Source organism: Carassius gibelio, chromosome B4 (genome assembly GCF_023724105.1).
Source record: "Carassius gibelio isolate Cgi1373 ecotype wild population from Czech Republic chromosome B4, carGib1.2-hapl.c, whole genome shotgun sequence".
Classification (NCBI taxonomy): domain Eukaryota; kingdom Metazoa; phylum Chordata; class Actinopteri; order Cypriniformes; family Cyprinidae; genus Carassius; species Carassius gibelio.
The window spans coordinates 24,875,969-24,899,331 of record NC_068399.1 but is presented as its reverse complement, the minus strand read 5'-3'; the positions used below and the strand labels follow the sequence as shown (position 1 = coordinate 24,899,331).

General features: G+C 39.8%; 2 protein-coding genes and 1 pseudogene across 4 annotated transcripts; all 3 read right to left on the bottom strand.

Annotated features, from left to right (window-relative positions):
• Window positions 1–79: 79 nt before the first annotated feature.
• On the bottom strand, window positions 80–8,029 carry LOC127956578 (uncharacterized; annotated as a pseudogene).
• An 842-nt stretch (window positions 8,030–8,871) lies between these two features.
• Window positions 8,872–11,978, bottom strand: LOC127956617 (DNA-(apurinic or apyrimidinic site) endonuclease-like). Of its 3 annotated transcripts, none has more exons than XM_052554676.1 (6): window positions 11,837–11,944; window positions 11,608–11,655; window positions 11,377–11,496; window positions 11,130–11,293; window positions 10,797–10,989; window positions 8,872–10,011 (listed from the first exon to the last, which is right to left on the bottom strand). In XM_052554676.1, the coding sequence occupies exons 2-6, from the start codon at window positions 11,639–11,641 to the stop codon at window positions 9,497–9,499; spliced, it is 1,026 nt and encodes a 341-aa protein (XP_052410636.1). In that variant the 5' UTR covers window positions 11,642–11,655; window positions 11,837–11,944; the 3' UTR covers window positions 8,872–9,496. The 3 variants fall into 3 exon arrangements, with proteins under 3 accessions (XP_052410636.1, XP_052410637.1, XP_052410638.1); XM_052554677.1 differs by having other exon boundaries at window positions 8,872–9,942; XM_052554678.1 differs by lacking the exon at window positions 11,608–11,655 and having other exon boundaries at window positions 11,837–11,978.
• A 7,018-nt stretch (window positions 11,979–18,996) lies between these two features.
• On the bottom strand, window positions 18,997–22,827 carry si:ch211-214j24.10 (uncharacterized protein LOC558894 homolog). The gene is made up of 4 exons (XM_052555117.1): window positions 22,661–22,827; window positions 20,582–21,310; window positions 20,463–20,495; window positions 18,997–19,745 (listed from the first exon to the last, which is right to left on the bottom strand). The coding sequence occupies exons 1-4, from the start codon at window positions 22,674–22,676 to the stop codon at window positions 19,696–19,698; spliced, it is 828 nt and encodes a 275-aa protein (XP_052411077.1). The 5' UTR covers window positions 22,677–22,827; the 3' UTR covers window positions 18,997–19,695.
• Between the last annotated feature and the right edge of the window lie 536 nt (window positions 22,828–23,363).

Sequence of the window (23,363 nt, the reverse complement as noted above, 5' to 3'; positions counted from 1 at the left end):
CCTTCAGTCTCTTGATCCTGGAGCGACACTGTTCGTCTGTTCTGCTGTAGCCCTTCTCGGCCATAACCAGTGCAATCTGCTAGAATACAGGTTTGCGTTTGACGCAGCCTTTCAGCCTCTCCTGTATGGCATCGCTGCCCCAGATGGATATAAGATTGTGTGTCTCACTGTCACAACATGCCAGCTTCGGGCCGTCCGCAGTGAGAGGTTTGGAGAGAGCAAGGGAGCCTGGGCATGCAAACACATTTCACTAGTATGAATGCATCAACTGTAAAAGTTTAATTATATTCAAGCATTTTCATATAATGAAGAACTGATCTTAGCTATAAAGGGGGATTACATCTCAAAAAAAAGAAAACTAATTAACTGAAATTGAGATTGATACCTGAATCAGATTCTGTTATGGATTCCAGCTCACTGATGTCCTGGCCTTCGGATGTTCTGTCCTTTAGAATAATCCGTTCCAGATGATCATAGAATTTACACTCCTCCCTGCTGAAAAACACATTAAAAAGAGGACACAATATTCAACATATAATACATTTATGCTCAGAATAGCATGATACCATGCTTTATTACCTATTATTATACATATGCATCACATTTCAATGTTTTTGAAACGCTGAAAGTGCTCACTTGTGGCCATTTAATACAGTTTAAAAAAGTAATATTGTGAAATATTACAATTTATAAGAATAGTCAGAGGTTTGGGGTAAGAGATTAAAAAAGAAAGAAAAAATACTTAAGAAAAAATACTAAAAATATCCCGCAAGGACCAATTAAACTGGTCAAAAGTGACAGTAAAGACTTATGTTACAAAAAATATATATTTCTAACAAATGCTGTTGTTTTAAAATTTACATTCATTATATGATTAAAAAAAATGGGTTTTTATGATTTCCATAAAAGAATATTAAGTAACACTTATAAGAAGACGGGTCTCTTAAGCAGCATATTAGAATGATTCTGAAGGATCATGTGACACTAAAAACAGGAGTAATGATGCTGAAAATTCAGTTTTTCCATCACAAGAATAAATTTTATTTTAAAATATATTAATATAGGAAAAAAATATTTTTATATTGCATTAATATTCCAGAATATTACTGTTTTCACTATATTTTTATTCAAATAAATGCAGCTTTCTTCTGCAGCTACCTATTGATTTATTTACAGAAGTCTCTTATGTCTTAAATCTTAATTATTCCAACATTTTTAACTGTAGTGTATGCTGTGCAGAACACAATTATTGCATTCTGAACATAACCTTAAGAACTAGTCATCAATGCAATAACAGATTTTAACATCTTTAACATGTAACCAGGACTAAAGCCTGCTGAGTTTGGCTCTCACTCACCCATCATAGTAAAACTGGGACTTGAGTCTCTTCACACGAGAATGGCACTGCACGCCTGTTCGGTTGAAACCCAGTGCCATCATTCTCTTTGAAATATATCTGTATATGTGCCTGTTTTACGGGCAGGCCATGAGGCTGTGCTGCACACGGTCATCACCCCAGATGTCCAGAAGAGTCTGCGTCTCCCGGTCTGACCAGGTCATCTTCCTGCCGGACTCAGATACAGCTACCATGGCTGCCTGCTGGTATTCTGACAGAGAACAAATGGATAAAAACAAAAACACAGTATACATTAATGATGATCAGTAGCTGTAATTATAAGAAAAACTGAAGTAAAATGTCTAAAAGAAACATGATTGCTGTTAATTGAAAATTGCTGTTATTTTGGTATGAAATGTGACCTGTGAGATCCACCCTAAACAAAATGAAGTAATGAATTAATTAATTTCAAAGTCACAAACCTGCATCTTGATCATCTTCATTATAGACATCCATGGAAAAGGTCTCTTCACCCAGAACCTGCTCCAGTTTATCATAGTACTTGCAATCTATTTTCTCTATGCCACATCTAGATGAGAACAATATAGAAGAAACGATTAAGCAAAGTGAATGAATAGTTAAAGCCACTGTCAACAAGCAAAAAGAAACTCACTTTTTTCTTTCAAAACACCGGCGGAAATTCTTCTTCAGGTTCTTGATTTTCCATCTGCATTGCTCTGGTGTTTTAAAGAATTCCTGATTGTTAAGTTTCTGTGCCATATCAGTAAACACGTGGATGTTATGGACGGATCCTCTCAGGGCTTCCTGCACCTCATTTTCTGCCCAAACATCAATTAGAGCTACAGTTTCAGAATCTGACCAGGATGTTGTCTGGTCTACACTGTTGCTGGTGTCCTGAGATTCTGACAGAAGGAAAGACTTCATTTTTACAGCTGTATCAAAATCAGGCATTACTACAATTTATAAAATAATTTTGGGCTGAAAAAACAAATATACTGTAATATATAACCCTTATTTTACATAGTATGATATACCATTAAAACAGATTTGGAGAAATTTAGCATTACATCACTTGCTCACCAATGGATAATCTGTAGTAAATGAATGCCTTCAAAATAAGAGTCCAGACAGCTGATAAAAATATCACAATAATCTACAAGTTATTCACACCACTCCATGGAGTTGTTTCTTACAAACACAAAGCTTCTCACTTCACATGGCATTAACTGATGGACTGGAGTGGTGTGTATTATTATGATGTTTATATCAGCTGTTTGGCCACTCGTTCTGATGGCACCCGTTCACTACAGAGGATCCATTGGTGATGGAATCTGTTCTAATAAACATACTCATTAACATATTGGATGGCCTGCAGGTGAGTAAAGTAAAGAACATTTCAGATCTTGCACACAATATAACTAGATGTTTAATAAAAGTACCTGATTTGATGCCTTTGTATGATTCGCTATCTCCTGACCCTTTAGAAGAAGCATTCCTTTGAAAAATATCTTCCATCACATCATAGAACTTGAATTCTACACGTCCAGCTTCAGGTGAACTGCACAGAAAAAACACTGAAATTATATTTACCAGCGGAGACCAGGACAACTAGAGCCCCAGATACAGATCCCCTGTAAAGACCTTGTCTCAGAGGAGCACCAGGACAAGACCACAGGAAACAGATGATTCTTCTGCACAATCTGACTTTGCTGCAGCCTGGAATTGAACTACTGGTTTCGTCTGGTCAGAGGAGAACTGACCCCCAACTGAGCCTGGTTTCTCCCAAGGTTTTTTTCTCCATTCTGTCACCGATGGAGTTTCGGTTCCTTGCCGCTGTCGCCTCTGGCTTGCTTAGTTGGGGTCACTTCATCTACAGCGATATCATTGACTTGATTGCAAATAAAAACAGACACTATTTCAACTGAACAGAGATGACATAACTGAATTCAATGATGAACTGCCTTTAACTATCATTTTGCATTATTGAGACACTGTTTTCCAAATGAATGTTGTTCAGTGCTTTGACGCAATGTATTTTGTTTAAAGCACTATATAAATAAAGGTGATTGATTGATTGATTGATTGATTGATTTACTGCTTAGGCGATATTAAAGGGGTCATATGGCATTGCTAAAAAACAACAATCTTTTGTGTATTTGGTGTAATAATTTTTTTTTATGTAGTTTTAGGTAAAAAAAAAAAATAATAATAAAAAAAACATAATTTTCCACATACTGTACATTATTGTTTCTCCTCTATGCTCCGCCTTCTAAAAGGCATTGTTACAAATCTCATCATTCTGAAAAGCGAGGTGTGTGCTGATTGGCCAGCTATCCAGGGCATTGTGATTGGCTGAATACCTCAAGTGTGTGACAGAAATGTTATTCCCCTTGCCATACTGTAATGCCATGTCCCGGTGCGGTGAGACAAAACCAATAAAACCACAGCGTCTCCACAGCATGACGAGCAACAACAGTACAACAAGTACTACTACAGCGAGAATCAAAGTTACGCCTTCTTTCTCCACGTAAACATTTGGGCGGTGTTATGCAAATCTTCCCACATAGTGACAGAGATATGTGGAGGCATGTTTAAACAAGGCATTATAAAGAATATCTCTTTGGGTTTGAGACTTTAATCTTTGCAACTTTAGGGATCTTATCTGTTCATGAACAGCTTGTAACACTCCAAATATAAAGGAAAAGTTTAAATCCCATCATATGACCCCTTTAATAAATAATGTGCTAATGTGATGCCACTCTTATTTTAAGCTGTATAACATAAAGCCCTTTGGAATCTCTTCACTGACCTCATGCTGTCCTTGCAGTGCCTGTAGCTGATTTTGAGTCGCTTGATTCTGGTGTGGCATTGCTCAGCAGAGCGCAGGTATCCGTGGGCATTCAGTTTCTCTGAGATCTCTGAGTAGATGTGGCCATTGTGAGGGCAACGTTGAAGGTTCTACTGGATTTGTTCATTGCCCCATAACTGGAGGAGAATCAGTGTCTCGGCATCGGACCAGGCGACCTTCTTTCTATCGTCCATACAGTTCATTGCTGTTTCTATGATGGGTGATGACAGGAGGACATGACACAGTGACCCCAAAAAGTATTAGACACTTAAAAATTATGAATCCCCATTCTTGATAAATTAAAAAGCGTGTGCTCTTTTTGTTTCATTTAAAATGGTTTGGGGTCAGTAAATGTTTTTGAAAGAAGCATTTCTGGTCAAATATACAGAAAAACTGTGAAATATTATAACAATTTAAAATAATTGTTTTCTATTGTAATATTTTTGTAAGATAATTTAAATTTTTTAAGATAATTAAAGTCATTTATTCCTGTGATGCAAAGCAGAATTTTCAGCATCAGTGTCACATGATCCTTCAGAAATCTTTCTTATATGCTGATTTGCTGCTCAAGAAACTTTTCTTATTATTATCAGTGCTGAAAACAGTTGTGAAGCTTACTATTTGTGTAGTAGAAATTTGTGATTAATAGAAAGTCCAAAAGAACAGCATTTATTTGGCATCTTTGGTGAGATTGTAAATGTATTTACTGTCACTTTTGATTTAATGCATCCTTATGTATTAAAATAACTTCTTTCAAAAAAATCATACTGACCCCAAATTTTTTAACAGTAGACTTACACAATACAGTATTTACAAGGATGACAGGAACAAACCTATTTCCTGGTACTTGTACACCAGATATTCAATGTCCCTCGACTCCTCCTCTTTCATCTGTGATGAGCATTGTTCTTCATTAGCCATAATTCTCTCCATCTGTTTATAGTATTTAAATTCAACTGGGTCTTTGCCTTCAATGCTGCAAAAATAATCAAGAATAGCACTTGAAAACACTTTTTAAAAAACTAGTTTCTCATGTCAGATGGGTTTGCTTGTATTGTAGCAAGAATTTTTTGACAGTGATGTCGAACAGCACTCACTGTTTACTCTCGTAAGACTGTTTGAAGCACAGCTTCAGTCTTTTGACTCGACTCTGACACTGCTCTGCTGTTCAGATATAGCCATGAGTAGCCATCTTTTTTGAGATCATGGCAAAGATGTGCCCATTCTTGAGAACCCCTCTCAGCTCTCGCTGGGTTTTGTCCTCTCTCCAGATCCTGATGAGTGTTTGTGTTTCCTGGTCTGTCCATGGGATATTCCTGGTGCCTTGAGAGGGGGTAAATACATTTTTTGTTAACAACATATCAAGTCTTAAATAGTTTGTTGCATATGTCCAAAAATTCTGAGTACCCTCTTGTCCGACATGACCAAGAACATCCCAATCAGTGTCATCTTCTGCCTGCTGTCCTGAGGAATCTTCTGGAATGCTGTCAACAGTAACAGTGTCTTCCTGTTCTGTAGATTCTTTACGGCACAGAATTGTCTCCAGCACATTATAGAACTTCCATTCCGGTCTCTCTCCTTTAATACTGCCAAAAAACACACGTTCATGTCACTTGAAATAATTGAAAAAAAGAAAATAAAAAACTGTTTTATAAAAAAAATAAATCAATTTCATGGTTCAAATATTTATATACCCCTTCTGTTCAAATATTTAACTATATAAAAATACAGTTAAAACAGTAATATTGTGCCTGTGATGCAAAGCTGAATGTTCATCATTACTCCAATCTTCAGTGTCACATGATCCTTCAGAAATCAGACTAATTATAACTATTTCACTACTTACTAACTATTTGCTCCTCCAAAAACATATGTATATATATCTTGTATAATATTTTTAGTGGTAACTGATACATTTTAGAATATATTTTTAAGAACAGAAAGTTCAAAAGAACAGCATTTTATTTTTAAAATGTAACATTATTCTTTTTAGTCCTAACTGTCATTTTTGATCATTTAAGGCATTGTTGTTGAATAATTTTTTTTTTCTTTCAACAACAACAAAAATCTTACTAATTTACCTTTTAAACTTAGTAAATGTCATGGTAATGTCTTGTGTAAAAAGATGGATCCATTTTTTAACTATACAGAACTATATTTTGCCATAAAAACATTAAATGACTTTCATTGTAAAAACAAAAAAAACTAAAATATTCATTATGAAAGTCTATTTAATTTTGACTGCAAATGCATTTGTGAATGAACTCACGTGTTTTCATGGCACTGTCGAAAGCTCATTTTCAAGCGTTTTATCCTGGTGTGACATTGCTCTGCAGTTCTGGTGAAGCCTCTCTCCAACATCTTCTTTGAGATGAGGTTGAATATGTGTCGATTGCGAGCGCAGTTTTTCAGACTCCGCTGGACGCTGCTTTCCCCCATATCTCAATGAGGCTGAATGTTTCTTCCTCTGACCAAGGGACTTTTGAAGCATCAGAGGTCTGGTAGGAAGACTCTTCTGAGTAAATAAAGCAGAAAATAATTAAAATCTGCTTGGTTGCTTATATTAAAGTGATTCATCAAAATGAATATTTCGAATCATTTTGAAGAACTGACCGGTGTAGGCACCCAAATGATTGATAAATGTGAATTCTTTGGATACGTCTGCGCTGTCGTCTCTTTTCTTTTTTGGGGACTTTTTAGAGGTTTTTTTGATGTGTGTCTGATTCAGCTCTTCACCAAGAAATCTGTCGATATAACTGTTTTTTTCTATTTCCTTTTACACGTATGGAATATTTGAATGTCAAAACGTCTACCATTGTCTTGAAGATTTCCATTAGCTCTATGATTTTCAAGCAGGGTCTTCATCTGCTTTGGGACAAAGACTGAATGAAGACATTCCTCCAGAAGAGACGGGCAGGTCCTGAGCCAGGAGACTGTCTGAGGAACAAAACCAGACCAACTGCAGCAGAAATAATACAGTAACCATGTTCAGTTCTTTTTACATTTTATGTTTATTGATGTACCTGTGAAAGGTCTGGGACTGAAATCATCTGATCAAACTGCAAGAGGAAGGCTTCCATAAGTGACTTTAGGTTTTTGTCAAACTTGGGGCCATATTCCTCTTGGAAAGTGTTCTGTTAATTACACAGGTTTGGGGAGGGGATATAATTCATTTCAAGGCAAAGAAGCAAAAAGCCAAGTGTTGTGAGCATGTTTATGTGTTTGTAACCTGAAAGAAATGCTCTCTCTCTTTAGGGTTGCTAATAAAGGTCCGAATGAGGTCTAAGAAACAGGCCTCAGATTCCCCCATGTCTTCATGAACCACCTGTAATGTATAAAGTCCATTAAAAACATCAATAAGTTTTAATTCAAAAGCAAGTTCTGGCACACTCTCTGTCACCATGGTTACAAACTCCTCCAGCATCCATAGTGCTGGACCTGTCTCTGTTCAGTCACCTGCCACATGGCTGCAGACAGTAGCCTTGAAGGTGGAATGATGAAACGCACCAATGAAAGAGGGTCTGGTTTAAAAAACAAAATCCAATGAGAGGAAGCATATGCATGCATGTTAATCAGCTTTGTCTTTATATAAGCGAATTTAAATTGTAACTGCACTATCTTTTGAAAATCCTAAGAAATTGAATCAAAATGCATTTAATGCTTTCGAAATGGAAGTTGCGTGATAATCATGAAAATGACTGATTTCATTACATTGCTTTCACTGTAACATGTTCATCTGTTGTGTTGTATTTTTTTTCGAAAATGGAAATATAAACAGGAAAAAAATACTCACCTTCTATTTTCTTGTTCCAAAGTGTTTCCATTGTTTACAACTTAAATCAAGTTTAAACAAAATCTAGAAATTAATATTTTCAATAATTGTGCATCTCAATTCAGATGAAAGCCGCTATCAGAGGGGACAATTTTTAATCTCGGTGCGGTTTCCACATGACCATTTTGTTCATTTCAAAACACTGGACTGAAAGACACAGATTCTGGTCTAATCCGCTTTAGTCTGGTCTACAGTGTAATTCGAGTTCTCCCTCTGGTGGTGCAAAACCACATTATACTGGTTTTGTGAGACCATCTCACAAACCCAGATCTCAAACCATTCTTTCCTTTAGCTGTTGTTTTGTATGCGTTTAACTGTTAAAGTGGTTTAATCTAGACTGGTCTGGGGCATGGGGCCAGAAACAATATGGATTTATGTTCGTGTTTTAAAAAGTTGTCAAATTGAGGAGACTCTTATTATGAAGGATGGGACCGTGGATTTAGCTCATGAATATTTAATTTAGTCAAGCCAGCTTTGGTAACCTTCCGGGAGTTTCGATCACGTGCCTTTATTAATATTCAGGAGTCTTCGCCATGTCATTCAAAAATTTCGCTGTCTTGTATTTAAAGCCTTGACCATAATTTTACACTCCTTATGAGCAGTTTGGACTACAGTATCAGATTTGATGTACTTTGTAGGCTTACGTGATGTTGTTTACAAACGAAACTATTTCCACCTTCTTTTAATATATAGACACATGATGGTCTAATGCATAAATACATTCTAATCAGCTTCTTTTTAATTTGTAGAGTACAGAAAAGTATAATGCTTTAAAAATGTGTTACTTAGAGTTGTATGGTTTAAGTTTAAAATTAAAATAAGACCAGAGACAAATTCTTTTTTTATAAACTACTTTAGTTCAAAATCTGAAAAATGGCTAAAGACAGACATACTCGGGGAGAAAAAAAAAAGCACATAAGCAAAATCATTGGTCTTTTGAAACAAAGTGGCATATGTAACATTTAACCACCACTAACTTCACTAAATCACGAGTAATGTAAAATCCCGATGTTAAAATAGCACCAAAGACAAAATCTATTTTGCTAGACCAAAGATCTTTAACTTCATTCAAATCATACACATCATATATCCTTGCATATATCCTTTTACAAGCTTCAAAACATTTTGCTATGATCAACACTGATGAGTTTGGCAGGGTTTGTCATTTAGATAAAATATGTTGTTGTTTTTTTTAAAACATTGCAAATATAAAGTGGATAAAGAGCTTGAAATTACGATTTTTTGTGATAATTTAGTGTCAAAATCTGATTTCAGGCGACCAATAAAAGCAGAATAATTGCAATTTATTCACGTCTCCTTTTAATGTGTCTGCACCACATATATTCCTACATATGGGACTGTATTTGGTTTTTAGAAAAGAAATAGTATTCTAGGTCTAACAGGACTAGATCCTTGAAACTGATGAAACTGAAAAGCTTGGGGCCGTGAGATACCTGATCTACACTGCCAAATACAAGGTTATAGGACAGTGGTCACTTCCCATGGCTGTGTTTCGGATCTTGCTGTCACACAGACCTGGAAGCAAGGCTGATGACAGCAAAAAGTAGTCCAAACGCCATCCGACGTTTTTGGCTCGAGCGTTCATCATGTAGGTCCAGAAGGTGTAGGCATTGGCTTGTTCTGGATACAGCTCCCGAAAACTGTCAGTAAAACCAGCCTCCAGAAGTTTGGTGAAGCCCTCACGCTCCTCAGGGGTGAAGCCTGCGTTCTTGCGGTTACCCTTGGGGTTTTTGAGATCAATCTCTTGGTGGGCCACATTCAGATCTCCACACAGCACCAGGGGCTTGCGCTGGTCCAAGACACTCAGGTAGGCCCGGAAATCCACATCCCAGGTCTTACGGTAGTCGAGTCGCACCAACCCACGACTGGCATTAGGCACATACGCTGTGACCAGGAAGAAAGATGGAAACTCAGCAGTGATCACCCGACCTTCTTTATCATGTTCCTCTTTACCTATATTGAAGCAGAATGAGATTTAAAAGCGTACAACAAATTCAAGATTTGGATTTTGGAAACAATTATACACATGACAACTATTGTACTGTAAAATAAAAATAAAATTAACAACAATAATAACAACTGAAACAATAAAAAAAAATTCTCCCCATTCAATATGACTATATTACAAGATAAGCGGCAAAAGCAGAAGTAATTTAAATAAGAATTAAATCTAAAAATAAATTATTGCAATACTATAATACAGTAAAATATTTTCTTTGGAATATTACATATTACTACTGCTGCTGCTACTAATAAAAATAACATTATTATTAAAATCATAATGAAATCCATAACGAAATACATGACAATTGCAATACTACTATTAAAGTGTAAAATGAAAATATTTAATACTACTAACAGCAACATTAATAGTATAATTAAATTATAAAACTTAAATCAATAAAGAAATATGACCTTGCATGACCTGTAAATTATTAATGCATGACCTGTACTATTATTAATAATAGTAATTTTAGTATAGTAAGGACAAACATCAAATTAAAATAGGCATCTTAATTTCTTTGTGTTCAAACACAGTGCTTTTATTTTGTTTGAAAACTGCAGGAGCATGCAGTTCAACTTTGCTGACAAAAGATTTAAAACAATTCTGATTACAAATTAGGAAACATGGTTGTTTGCATTGTGTTTTTAAATGCATATTTTAGATGAAACTATGCAATTCACATGGCTCATATAATACTGAAATCTGTAAAAATATGGGGAAAACAGACACTTACCAATACCATAGGTGACACTGAGCGGTTCAGTCTTGCAGAGCATGGCGACTCCGCTGTAGCCCTCCTTCTCCTCTGATCCAGCCCAGTACTTGTGTGGATACTCAGGCATGTCAGTGATCTCTGATGGCAGGGCTTTCTCAGCACACTTAGTCTCCTGCAGACACAGCACATCTGGATCCTCCTTACGCACCCACTGCAAACAGACAAAAACAAAGAAATTGAAGAGTCCATAAAGCACACAAATACTAAATAAAGACAGAGACTGACTAGACTACACAAGGAGGATCAACAGTAGATGTAAAACACAGTCAATGTCACATTTGCTGAACTCACATCAAGGCCTTTCTTTTTGACCCACGCACGCAGACCGTCCACATTCCAGGAGGTGATCTTCATGTTAGACGCTCGGCCATCTTTACTGGACGTCTTATCTGGAGGATCTTCATACAGAATTGGGGCCTCTGGCTCCTTCCCCTTTTTCTCTTTCTTTGCAGGTTCTGTAATAGAAAACTACATGTTATCTGATGCACTCTTTGAGGATGCAAACTTTTTTCTTGTATATATTATTAAAACTCTTTACCAGCACCATTGCCAGTCTCCCCCTCGACAGCTTCCTCATTCTTCTTGGGTCTTTTAGGCATGCTTAAAGTTGTTTTAAGACCACACACACGTAAGAAAGTGACAGCACACACACGAACACCTACAAGAAAGGACATGCGCAATGGAATGCGTTATGCATCGGTCGCTGCAAACCTCTAATAAAAGACTGTTAAACGTATATAGCTCGCACACGAGTGATTAAATCACTTACATAAAATGCGTGAACTGCATAAACCAAAATGCATGGGCTTGCAGTATGCTGCAATAACGAATTTATATACATTAGATACGTTTGTAAGATGGCCAAAAGTGCGGCCTTAATGAATGAAACATTAAGAACAAATGTCTCGCGCGCTCTGCGTTTATTATAGACACATTTATATTGACCGCGTTGAGAATTTAAATTTGCATCTCGTTGTATACAAATAGCTCTTCCTTACCTAACACTTTAATCGTTAGCTGGGTATATAATGAAACCTCAATCTGTGCAGAACTATGAACCACTCCAAGAGGAAGGAAAAGAAGCTTTCTGCAATGTGCATGAGGCGCATGTTCCCTATCATAGGTCACTTCGATGCTGCGGTGACGTCACCACGTATGGGAACACCTCCGGTGTGACGAATGTCTGAAGCCCTATACCATCCCGCCAATCCTATTGGCCAAATGGCGCATAGCACCACCCTGCGCATGCGCGCGCATGATATACCTGGGTGCAGCGCGCCATTTCGCTCAGATTTCATTCCTTCAGGAATAGCGAATCTTCTGTGCCCTATCATCTCGCGTTCTCCAGCGATTTTCTTCGAGCAGTGTTAACTCCTCTTTCGCGGACGCGATGAGTCAACGAAAGGTAAGAGCCGTATATGGGTTTATCACAGGGAGGCACTCATGAGAGATTCGTTTGCAGCCTCTCTCATGTTCTCTCTGTGATAGCCTACGGCTATGGTAAAATAAGAAAAGTATCCGCGCTCTGGAGTCTATTTCTTCAGTCGCCTCGCGTCTAACCCCCACCGTTCGCTTCTGCGGTCGCCGAGGCCCCGCACGAGGTGTTGGTTAGGGGCGATATGTGCGGCTTGACTATGAGTACAGTGATGCACTGGAGTTTCCACTTGCTCGCTCTCCCCTACTCGAGCGCGTTGATCAGAGCAGTTTTGCTTTATACTATGTTGTCTAACCGCAGCTTCTACTCAGAGTAGGCTCTGACCTGCATAAGCGGTTCTCTCCCTCCGAGCGGACAGGAGAAACGCGCTTCCCCTTCCTCAGTGTGCTACATGGCGGACTGCTATTATATAGCGATGCCGTTTGACTAAGTTACCTCTCTAGCCGAACGGATCGCGCCAAACTCCGCCGCGACCTAGTCTCGTCTAGACGTTTCGAGTCGTGTCTATTTCGGCAAATTTTATTCTCTATTACGGTTCTTTACGAGAAGCCTCTCGTTCTTTCCCCACTCTCTAACATTGACCGTCTCGCAGCACAAGCACTTCGAGCGTCACTGAACTGAGCTGTTATTTGAGCGCCCCTCAGACACTGCACAATTCAGTCTTCAGAGTTTGAGGCACGGCACAAGAGACTGGCGAATTTGGCCAGTTTATGACGGCTCACACAGCTGCCGCGTTCTCGCTAGCGGCGTGGCCCTATGTTTATCTTGTTGGATTAAATCCTGCCGTGGACACGCTTCAGGATTATACACAACGAAACACAGCGAGTTTGACGCATGCATTTCCTTCTATGTTTGCCGGGGTCTGTGCCCTCCACTGAAGAGTGCTGTTGGACTGCTAATGCACATCCAACCCTCTCACTGCAGTCCCCACGCTCTAACATTGACTGTCTCGCAGCACATGCACTTCGAGCGTCACTGAACTGAGCTGTTATTTGAGCGCCCCCTCAGACACTGCACTATTCAGCCTTCAGAGTCTGAGGGACGCCACAAGAGGCTGGCAAATATGGCCAGTTTATGACGGCTCACACAGCTGCCGCGTTCTCGCTTGCGGCGTGGCCTAATGTTTTCTTGTTGGATTAAATCCTGCCGTGAACACGCTTCAGGATTATATACAACGAAACGCAGCGAGTTTGACGCATGCGCTTTGCTTCATGTTTGCCAGGGTCTGTGCCCTCCACTAGAGAGTGCTGTTGGACTGCTAATGCACATCCAACCCTCTCACTGCAGTCCCCACGCTCTAACATTGACTGTCTCGCAGCAAAGGCACCTCGAGCATCATTGGATTGAGCTATCATTTGAGCGCCCCCTCAGACACTCTGCACAATCCAGCCTTCAGAGTCTGAGGGACGCCACGAGAGACTGGCGAATATGGCCAGTTATGACGGCTCACACAGCTGCCGCGTTCTCGCTAGCGGCGTGGCCTAATGTTATCTTGTTGGATTAAATCCTGCCGTGAACACGCTTCAGGATTATACACAACGAAACGCGGCGAGTTTGACGCTTGCGCTTTCCTTCTATGTTTGCCAGGGTCTGTGCCCTCCACTAGAGAGTGCTGTTGGACTGCTAATGCACATCCAACCCTCTCACTGCAATCCCCACGCTCTAACATTGACTGTCTCGCAGCAAAGCCACCTCGAGCATCATTGGATTGAGCTATCATTTGAGCGCCCCCTCAGACACTCTGCACAATCCAGCCTTCAGAGTTTGAGGGACGGCACAAAAGGCTGGCAGAGATGGCCAGTTTATGACTGCTCATACAGCCGCCACGTTCTCGCAATGGCGACGTGGCCCGATTTTTATCTTGGTGAATTTAATCCTGCCGTGGATACGCAACAGGATTATACACAACGAAACGCAGCGAGTTTACGCATGCGCTTTACTTCATGTTCGCCAGGGACTGTGCCCTCCACTAGAGAGTGCTGTTGGACCGCTAATGCGCATCCAACACTCTCACTGCAGTCCCTACGCTCTAACATTGACTGTCTCGCAGCAAACAGCGCTTCGAGCAGCATTGGATCGGGCTGTGACGCCAGGCGTAATAATAAATAATAATCCCTCAGACACTGCGCAATCCAGCTTTCAGATCTTGAGGGGCGATTCAAGGGTCTTACACAGACGACCCGTTTATGACGGCTCGCACAGCCGCCGTTTTAGTTAGCGGCAGAGCCTGATGTTCAATTCGTTGGTCTAATTCCTGCCGTGGACACGTTCAGGAATATACACAACGGGACGCAATAGCTCTTATGCATACACTTCCCCTGTGCACGAATGCCGCAGGCTTTTCCGTGCACGGACATTATGTGTATGACAGCGTTGCAGAAAGCGGAAATTTGAGACTGCTAGTATCGTTTTGGGTCGCGTGGAACGCTTGCCCGGCATTTCTCAATGGGTGTTACGCACAATTGTCACGGATACACCAATTCGTTTTTTAGAGGCCCGCCTCTTTCCGCTGAATTCTTTCCACGGTGGTAGACTGATGGTAATATCAGTGTTGTGACAGGAGATGTCAACTCTGCTGAGCAAAGGGGCTATAGAAGTCGTAGACCCCGTACTTCTCAATGCATGGATGTAGCTCTGGCCCCGTTGCGGCTCCAGGGCGTCCGCCTGTTAACCACTTGGACGATTGGCAGCGGCATTCCCCGTAATTTGTCTGGGGTTACTTCACATGCGCCCTTTTCAGTGGAAAAGTGGGCGGTAAGACGAAATATTTCACCCCGTTGTCTTCCGCATCCGACGATTTCGGTGACACGGAGTTGTGTGATGTCATTAAAGCTATGGATGCCAACCGAGTTTCTCCTACCGGGGTTCGGCTGGGGATTTGAGCTTTCCCAGAGACCGTCACGACGGATGCGTCTTTGACCGGTTGGGGAGCTGTTTGTCAAGGGCTACCAGCCCATGGAGTGTGGACAGCTGCACAACGCAGTTGGTATATAACCGGTTGGAATTACTGGCAGTTTTCTAGCTCTCCAGTAATTCGCGAATCTGCTGATCGGCCGTCTTGTGCTGCTCAGATCAGACAGCACAGCGTTTGTCTCATACCTGAATCATTAGGAAGGATTACACTCTCGCCCCCTGTGCAGGCTGGCGAGACATGTTCTTCTCTGGTCTCAGAGAAAATTTCTGTCGATCCGAGTTGTTCATGTCCCCGGACGTTTGAACTTCGGAGCAGATATGCTATCCAGACGGGCTCTGGAACAGGGAGAATGGAGATTACACCTCCAGACGGTGAATCTTTTATGGCGGATATTCGGCAAGCGAAAGTGGATTTATTCGCGTCAAACATGACTACGCATTGCCCGCTATGGTTCTCCCTATGCCCCCATCGCCCCTGGGCGTGGATGCATTAGCTCACAGCTGGCCCACGACCAGTCTGTATGCTTTTCCTCCGATTCGTTTGATCCCAGCGGTATTATGCAGAATACGGTGGGATAGAGTGGATCAGCTGCTGCTGGTGGCTCCGCGATGGCACACGCAGCCGTGGTTTGCGGATCTGATCAGTCTGCTAGCGGGCTCTCCTTGGAGATTCCCCTCAGACAGGATTTATTATCACAAGCACAGGGGCTGATTTGGCACCCGAGGCCGGATCTGTGGAAACTGTGGGCGTGGCCACTGAGCGGAGTGCATTAGTATGTCCCAGTCTTTCTGTTGAAACCACTGAGACTATATTGAATTCTAGAGCAGCTTCTACGAGACGCTTATATGCTTTCAAGTGGAGACTGATTACAGCCTGGTGTGGCAATCGTAATGTGGATCCAGTTTACTGCCCAGTGGCTTCAGTGCTGGAGTTCCTCCAGGATTGTTTTTCGGATGACATAACACCAGCCACTTTTAGGTTTACGTGGCAGCCATTTCAGCTTACCACGAATACATAGGCGGTGCCTCTATGAGGCGTCATCCACTAGTTTCTCGTTTCGTACAGCGTGCGCGACGGCTGAGGCCTTTCCGCCCTGTGCGAGTTCCTTCATGGGGTTTATCCATTGTGTTGCTAGGTTTATCAGGGCATCCGTTTGAGCCCTTGGAGACCGTATCGGATAAATTCTTGACACTGAAGACACTTCTTCTCATGGCTTTATCCTCCCTCAAGAGAGTTGGGGATTTACAGGCTCTTTCTGTTTCATCCTCATGCATGGAATTTGCACCGGGCTCTGTGAAGGTGCTGCTGCGGCCCAGGCCTAACTATGTTCCTAAGGTCGCATCTAACCTCTTTCGCTTTCAGCAAGTGTTCCTGGAAGCTTTTTTCACCTGCTGAGGCTGGATCAGAAGATCTAAGTCTTTGCCCTGTGAGAGCTTTAAAGACTTATGTGGATCGCACGGCCCCTTGGCGTGGATCTGACCAGCTGTTGGTCTGTCTTGGACATAAAGTAAGGGCCATGCGGTTCCAAAACAGCGCATGTCCCATTGGCTGGTGGAGGCAATTTCTTTGGCCTATGAGGCGCGCGGACTCGCTTCGCCCTTAGGAATTAAGGCTCATTCCACTTGAGCTGTGGCTTCTTCTCAAGCTTTTCTCAGTGGATCTTCTATGGATGATATCTGTGCTGCGGCAGGATGGTCCTCACCGAGCACTTTTATCAAGTCCTACAGTCTGGATGTGAGGATGGCTCCTGGCTCCCGGGTTCTCTCCGCTTGAGCAGATGCTTCCTCGGATCTCAGTTATCAGGTACGTCAGGCGTTTTGGTATATCGTTCCCATACGTGGTGACGTCACCGCAGCATCGAAGTGACCTATGATAGGGAACATCTCGGTTACGTATGTAACCTTGGTTCCCTGAATAGGGAACGAGATGCTGCGGTTCTGGCCGTTCCGTACCTTGATAACTCTTCATCTTCAGTCATGAAATCTGAGCGAAATGGCGCGCTGCACCCAGGTATATCATGCGCGCGCATGCGCAGGGTGGTGCTATGCGCCATTTGGCCAATAGGATTGGCGGGATGGTATAGGGCTTCAGACATTCGTCACACCGGAGGTGTTCCCATACGTGGTGACGTCACCGCAGCATCTCGTTCCCTATTCAGGGAACCAAGGTTACATACGTAACCGAGATGTTTTTCCTATCAAGACGTGTCTGAGTTATTGCCTGACTAAAACTAAAGACTAAAACTTTAATTTTATATACATATATTATGCATTTATTATTTGTATATAAAATGATTGGTTAAACGTATATTTAAAATATATTTATATAAATGTAATAATATGTAAGCACGAATATTACGAGAGCCTACCGTCACTATGACGTCAGCCAATCAGGTATCATGGTCTAAAAACACCCCGATCTGATAACTCCCATTACTTTCCTGCAGAGACTATTCCCATCAATTTCATCCAATATAATAGATATGTAGCATTCCATCAATTTTTCACCAGTGGATCCTGTGCAGTGAATGTGTGCCGCCAGAATGAGTCCAAAAAAGCTGATAAAAACATCACCATAAATTAATGCACATGACTCCAGTCCAGTCCATCAGTTGATGTTTTATGACGTGCAAAGCTGTGTTTGAAAATAAGCAAATCCATTATATAGACACTACAACTTAAAAGGTCCATAATTCATAATAATTCTTCATCCAGTCTATTCCCTATTCCTCACATCAAACCCTCATAAATATTTTTTAAACTGTTTTGCATTTCAATTTTGGGTAAACTATTCCTTTAATTAAAAAAATTTGCTTTGTGTCACAGATAACCATGCTATTTTCATCATTATGCTAAGATTAAATATAGATCTGAGATTTAAAAAAAATTCTTGTTTAGCTGTGATCATTTATTGTCTATTGTGCTTTTAGGTACAGAACAGATGAAGTGGAGGTCACATGGAGGGACTGATGTTTGGATCTGGAATTTCAGTTGCACTAAAGTCATGTTGCACGCATTGATCCCATTATTCATCCTCACGCAACATTAATTTTTGCATCTGGGACAGAAGTAGTTTTATAGCTCAGTTAAAGGAGAACTGTTAAATATTTTTGTAAAAACACTGAATAAAAAACATCCTATTGACCCAAAGCTTCAAATCATTTGATTACGTATGTGTTGAAATGCTGTATAAAAGCAGTATTAAACTCACATTTACATTATACGTCACTAAAGGAAGTTCATCCAAAAATTTAAATGTCCCAAAAAAAAAAAAACCCTCAGGCCATCAATGTAGAAGATGAGCTTGTTTCTTCATGAGAACCGATCTATAGCATTAAATCACTTGCTCACCATTTGATCCGATGCAATGAATGGGTGTCTTCAGAATGAGAGTCCAAACAGCTGATTAAAAAAAAAAAAAAAAAAAAAAACCTTGACGTAAATTTATAGACTGGAGTGGTGTGGATTATTGTGATGTTTTAATCAGCTGTTTGGACTCTTATTCTAACGGCACCCATTCATTGCAGAGGATCCATTGGTGACCAAGTGATGTAATTCAAAATTTCTCCAAATCTGTTCTGATGAAGAAACAAACTCACATTTTTTTATTTTTGGGTGAATTATTTCTTTCAAAATAGACTGCAAGATCATTCCATACAGCAGAATTTCAGGTGTGTTATGGAAACACCCTGTGACTCTACATAAAAAAAGTGATATGGAAAATTGATAATAGATCAATTACTAAAATACTAAATATCTTATCCATATGTTTATTTCCTATAAATTTATACAAAAACCAAAAGCCCATGAAATATTTTAACAAGTTTATTCATTTTTGTTAGGCAACACTGTTTGATTAAATCTCTGAACATCTTCCAGTGTAAATTATTTGTATGTTTCTATAAAAAAAAAAAAAAAAAATTAGGTCATACACAGCAACGGATTCCTATTAGGATTTATGACCGACATTCAATCTGGGTGAAATATATATATATTAAAAAAACAGCATTAAGACCAATAGACATTTGAAGGTGCTGCTGTAACGTGCCAATGGCACCTCTGTAAACTTCATGAGAACAATTTATGTATCAAGAAAGGGATTATCACCGGAGGGAAGACTGATGAAGACATTCAGGATTTGGTTCTAAAAACAAAGTCAGTCTTTAGAGAAAGGGATGAAGTGTTCAACTACAGGTCAGAAAGTGCTTGATTTAACCACTTGCACAAAAGTAGGAACAAGGGAGGAATAAAAGGGATTTATTAACTGTAAAACTGCAGTTTTTTTTTCTTAAAAGAAACAATTCTCCACCATTAAAATGACAGAGGTATGCAGAGGGACTCTGCGCCTGAGGCAGACTCTGTTGTAAGGCAACCGAGAAGTCCAAGACATTATCTTCATAGGGGAACTAGTCCTAAAGTGTCTCAGCAGAAACATTGAGGGGATGAGAACCTGAGTGCAGGGTGTGTTTCGAGTGTGTGTGTGTGATTGTGGTGATGTGGTAGTGTGTGCTAGGCAGGTGACTCCAGGGCATTCTTGTACCAAACAACCTTTGCAGGGTCTGAAAAACAAAGGAAACCTGTAAAAATTGTGAAAATTATCTTAAAACATAAAACAAAAAGGTAATTCTGCTTGTTTTATGGATAATAGGGCTACATAATATTGGAAGAAAACTGACATTGCTATGTTAAACTGTAAAGCTGCTTTGACAATTTGTGTTGTTAAAAGCACTATATAAATAAAAGTGACTTGAAATTGCGCTAATTAATTAGTCAAATTTAGTCTAAAATAATTTAGTTCATACAAGAACGTTTAACAGATATGTTTATATATATATAAACAAACACACTGTTACAAGTTATATCTTTCCTTGAGTTTTCACAGAAAATATTTCGACTGTGTTTGACAAATTCTATAAAATGACTTATCTTATTGAGATAAGAAAAAATAAATAATAATTAAGATGAAATTTTTGATTAAATAAAAAAAAGATTTACTTTGATTTTGTGATCATAATTAAATAAAATAAGAAATGCACTACAACATTGTAACCTTAATAAAAATACAGTATTTAATAATAACTGTAAAATTATAATACCAACATGTATTAATTCCTTCATTTTTGACAGATTGCCAGAAAATTGATCCATACACTGTCAGGTTTCAGAATGAAACTCAGAAAAACTGTGATTTAACAATTGCCATATAAAGATACGGATTTAATTTTGACATATCATGCGGCCCTAATGGAGATTAAGAAAAACATTCAAACACCAACCTTGTTTTTGTCTCCATAATATTGCTTTCCATTCTGCAGATCAAAAACAATTAAGAGTAAGTTAAGAAATACACACGAGAAAGCCTTTTGAAACCTAAAAATTAAATGTATCATCTTACCTTGTGTGTGATACTCCAATGCTTCCTCCAGGTGGCGACAGCTAAGCAGCAGCTCCTCTGAACTCTCGGAGCCTCTCGTGACCTGACCAGGCAGAGACTCTGAAGAGACATGGGCTGGTTTTACAGTAACATCTCCAGCAGCAAGTGGGTGGAGATCTGGAGATTCCTCCTGGGGAACATCTGCCTCCGGCCCATCGCTGATAAAGCTGAGTCCCCACTGGTTCTGCAGCAAAACCCCGATACCAGGGGGTTCTTCGGCCGCCCCAACAGAACCTCCCCCTGCCTTCACCTTGGAGGCGTAGCTGATGGCTGGCTGCAGTTTGGCGGGACTGTCCTTCACTGGGAAAGCAGGTGGAGGTTTGAGCAAAGACAGGCTGTTGTCTACCCAACGTTCTTTCTGACCAATTCTGGAGTGTCTCTCGTCCGAACGTGGCCCTGGTCTTGGGCCGTCACGCCGAAAGCTTCTTGATTTATTTGGGACACGACGCTCTCTGTGCGTAAAGGTCTGGGTGTGACCCACCCCATTCAGAGAACCTTCAAGGCTACCTGGTGAGGCTTGACGTTTATCCATCCCAGAGGAACAGCCCCCTCCTCCCCCACCGCAGCTGCCAGAGCCGGGGGAGAGGCGACGGTTTCGGATCTGTGGTTCAGGTTTAGAGGGTGACACTAGGACGGCAGGATCACACAAGGGGTCGGACTCGCACGCTGCATTGCTTGACTCCCAAGTACCTAATAAAAAAATTTGATTCAATTATTCAATGACATAACAAGCAAACTGTTATGAAACATGTTGGATTGTCCCAAACATTGAGTTTGAGTTTCTGCATCAAATTAACTGACAAAAGTGACTTTATATTTATTTAATTTTATTGCCAAATCAGCATGTATGGCTATTTTCATGGCCAGACCGGTGTATTTTAAAAGAAATTTTTAAAACTTTTATTACGCACAATAGTAATGAAAAACAGCTGACAACACACATAATAAATATTAAATACGATTTTTCATTTAGTATCAGATTAAAAATACTTATTCCTGGTGGAACATTTTTAAAAACAATCCATTATATGAACTTCTGAATAAAAACTTTGCAAGTTTCAAGTAACTTAAAATGTAAAACTTAATTGGAAAAATAAATCTTCCATCGGCTTTCAGCGCAAAAGGCATATTTATCAATACTAAATTGCATTGTTTATGAGAGAAGAAAAAAAAAACAAATTCTTTAAAACCTAGTGGTTTAAAGGATATTGTCAAAGATTTACAATGACAATTAATTGTTATTTTTGGGCTGCACGGAGTCTTTGTAAATATCATCTAATAATGATTTCGCCTACCCAGCATATATATATATATATATATATACACACACACATTTATTTATTTACACACAGAGAAATGGCCCAAGCAAAGCAACGAGTCGAGTAAATGAGCCATAGCAATAAGATGTAACTGGAAATTTCTGGTCGGCACCTCATTCGCATCTGCAGAATCGGAGGCCCAACGGCAGAAAATAAGACAAATCTGTAAAACATTCCCTACTCCTAAACAACATTTATTAATAACACATCTCATTACAGTTCGGTGATTTCAGTAAGTTACCTTCACGCAGTCATTCCACACCAGCCTGGAAACGACACAAAACGTAGATACTGGCACGCATTTATTATTGTCTAAATGAACAAAATTAACGTGTTTGTAAATCTAGGCCATTATTATACAGACAAATTTGAGCCAAGATAGCATTAACGAGCCTTAAAAGAGATTTTGTCGTTAAGAATGCTAATGCTAACAGCAGGCCGCTTGTGTTTGGATGTTTAGCGCCCATAACAACCGCCTTTACATCGGGATACACCGCTCAGCACAATAAACCTGACCCGTTGGATTAAATAAGAGCCCCTGCTTATAATTTCAGATCATTTCAAACATAAATGATAACAAAGAAAGATGACAGTGACATCAGAAAGATCGAGAAACAAAAGTTTCGTAAGTGTCATTCCGCCCCACTCAAGCGAAACAACTTCATATTACAAAACACGCTCACTATAAGCCAGCGAAATACAACTTAAAGCTCCCTCTTACCTGTTTTGATATGCATTTCGGTGTGATAAATCAGTTTTTTAAGCAAGGTTTGGACTTTAGTGTGTCTACGTGAATGTGTCGCACAGCAGCGTGTTGCTTAATGCGATCATACGGAAGTGACAGTCACCAGGGAGCAATGCAATAGATGAGGCAATGACAATTTCCGGTGTGCTGCAGGCGCGAAGAAGAGCGGGAACGGCGCATGAACATATTTTAAATTATATTAGGAATTATAACAAGAAAACTGTGATAAACATTCCTATTTTATTTGTAGTTTGTCGTTACATAAGAAACAAAAATATAGGTTTGTACATGTATGTAATCAATTACAGTTTAAAACACATAAAATACTATATTTGTGCCTATATGATATGACATATGGTTTAAAGTTACATTTAAAAAAAGTATAACCAACAACTCCAGCAATTTTATGCCCAGAAAAGAATAAAAAAAAAGATCCCATGAAATTAAAATATACTACAGATTGTCAAATCAAATGCAAATGAGACGTTCCTTGGCGTTTACTAGTTAGCCGATCATGTTTCATGTGATGTACAACTACAGTCAATTGGCCATTAAAGTCCATTTTGTCTTTGAGGAAAAGATGGAGTACAATTTTTTTTTTAAGAACAAAACCATCAGTCAATTGCATGCATGTTGTCTCACCTTCAGTGTCCATTCTGTCCACTTTATCAAAGTGTGT

Coding starts and splice junctions, on each gene's coding strand:
- LOC127956617 (XM_052554676.1), bottom strand. CDS start 11,641: ATGCATTTTGGTTTATGCAGTTCACGCATTTTAT. Junction 11,294..11,376: donor GGAGACTGGCAATGGTGCTG/GTAAAGAGTTTT, acceptor TTTCTATTACAG/AACCTGCAAAGAAAGAGAAA. Junction 10,012..10,796: donor CAGTGTCACCTATGGTATTG/GTAAGTGTCTGT, acceptor GCTTCAATATAG/GTAAAGAGGAACATGATAAA.
- si:ch211-214j24.10 (XM_052555117.1), bottom strand. Junction 20,496..20,581: donor ATTGGAGTATCACACACAAG/GTAAGATGATAC, acceptor TTTGATCTGCAG/AATGGAAAGCAATATTATGG. Junction 19,746..20,462: donor ATTATGGAGACAAAAACAAG/GTTGGTGTTTGA, acceptor TTTGTTTTTCAG/ACCCTGCAAAGGTTGTTTGG.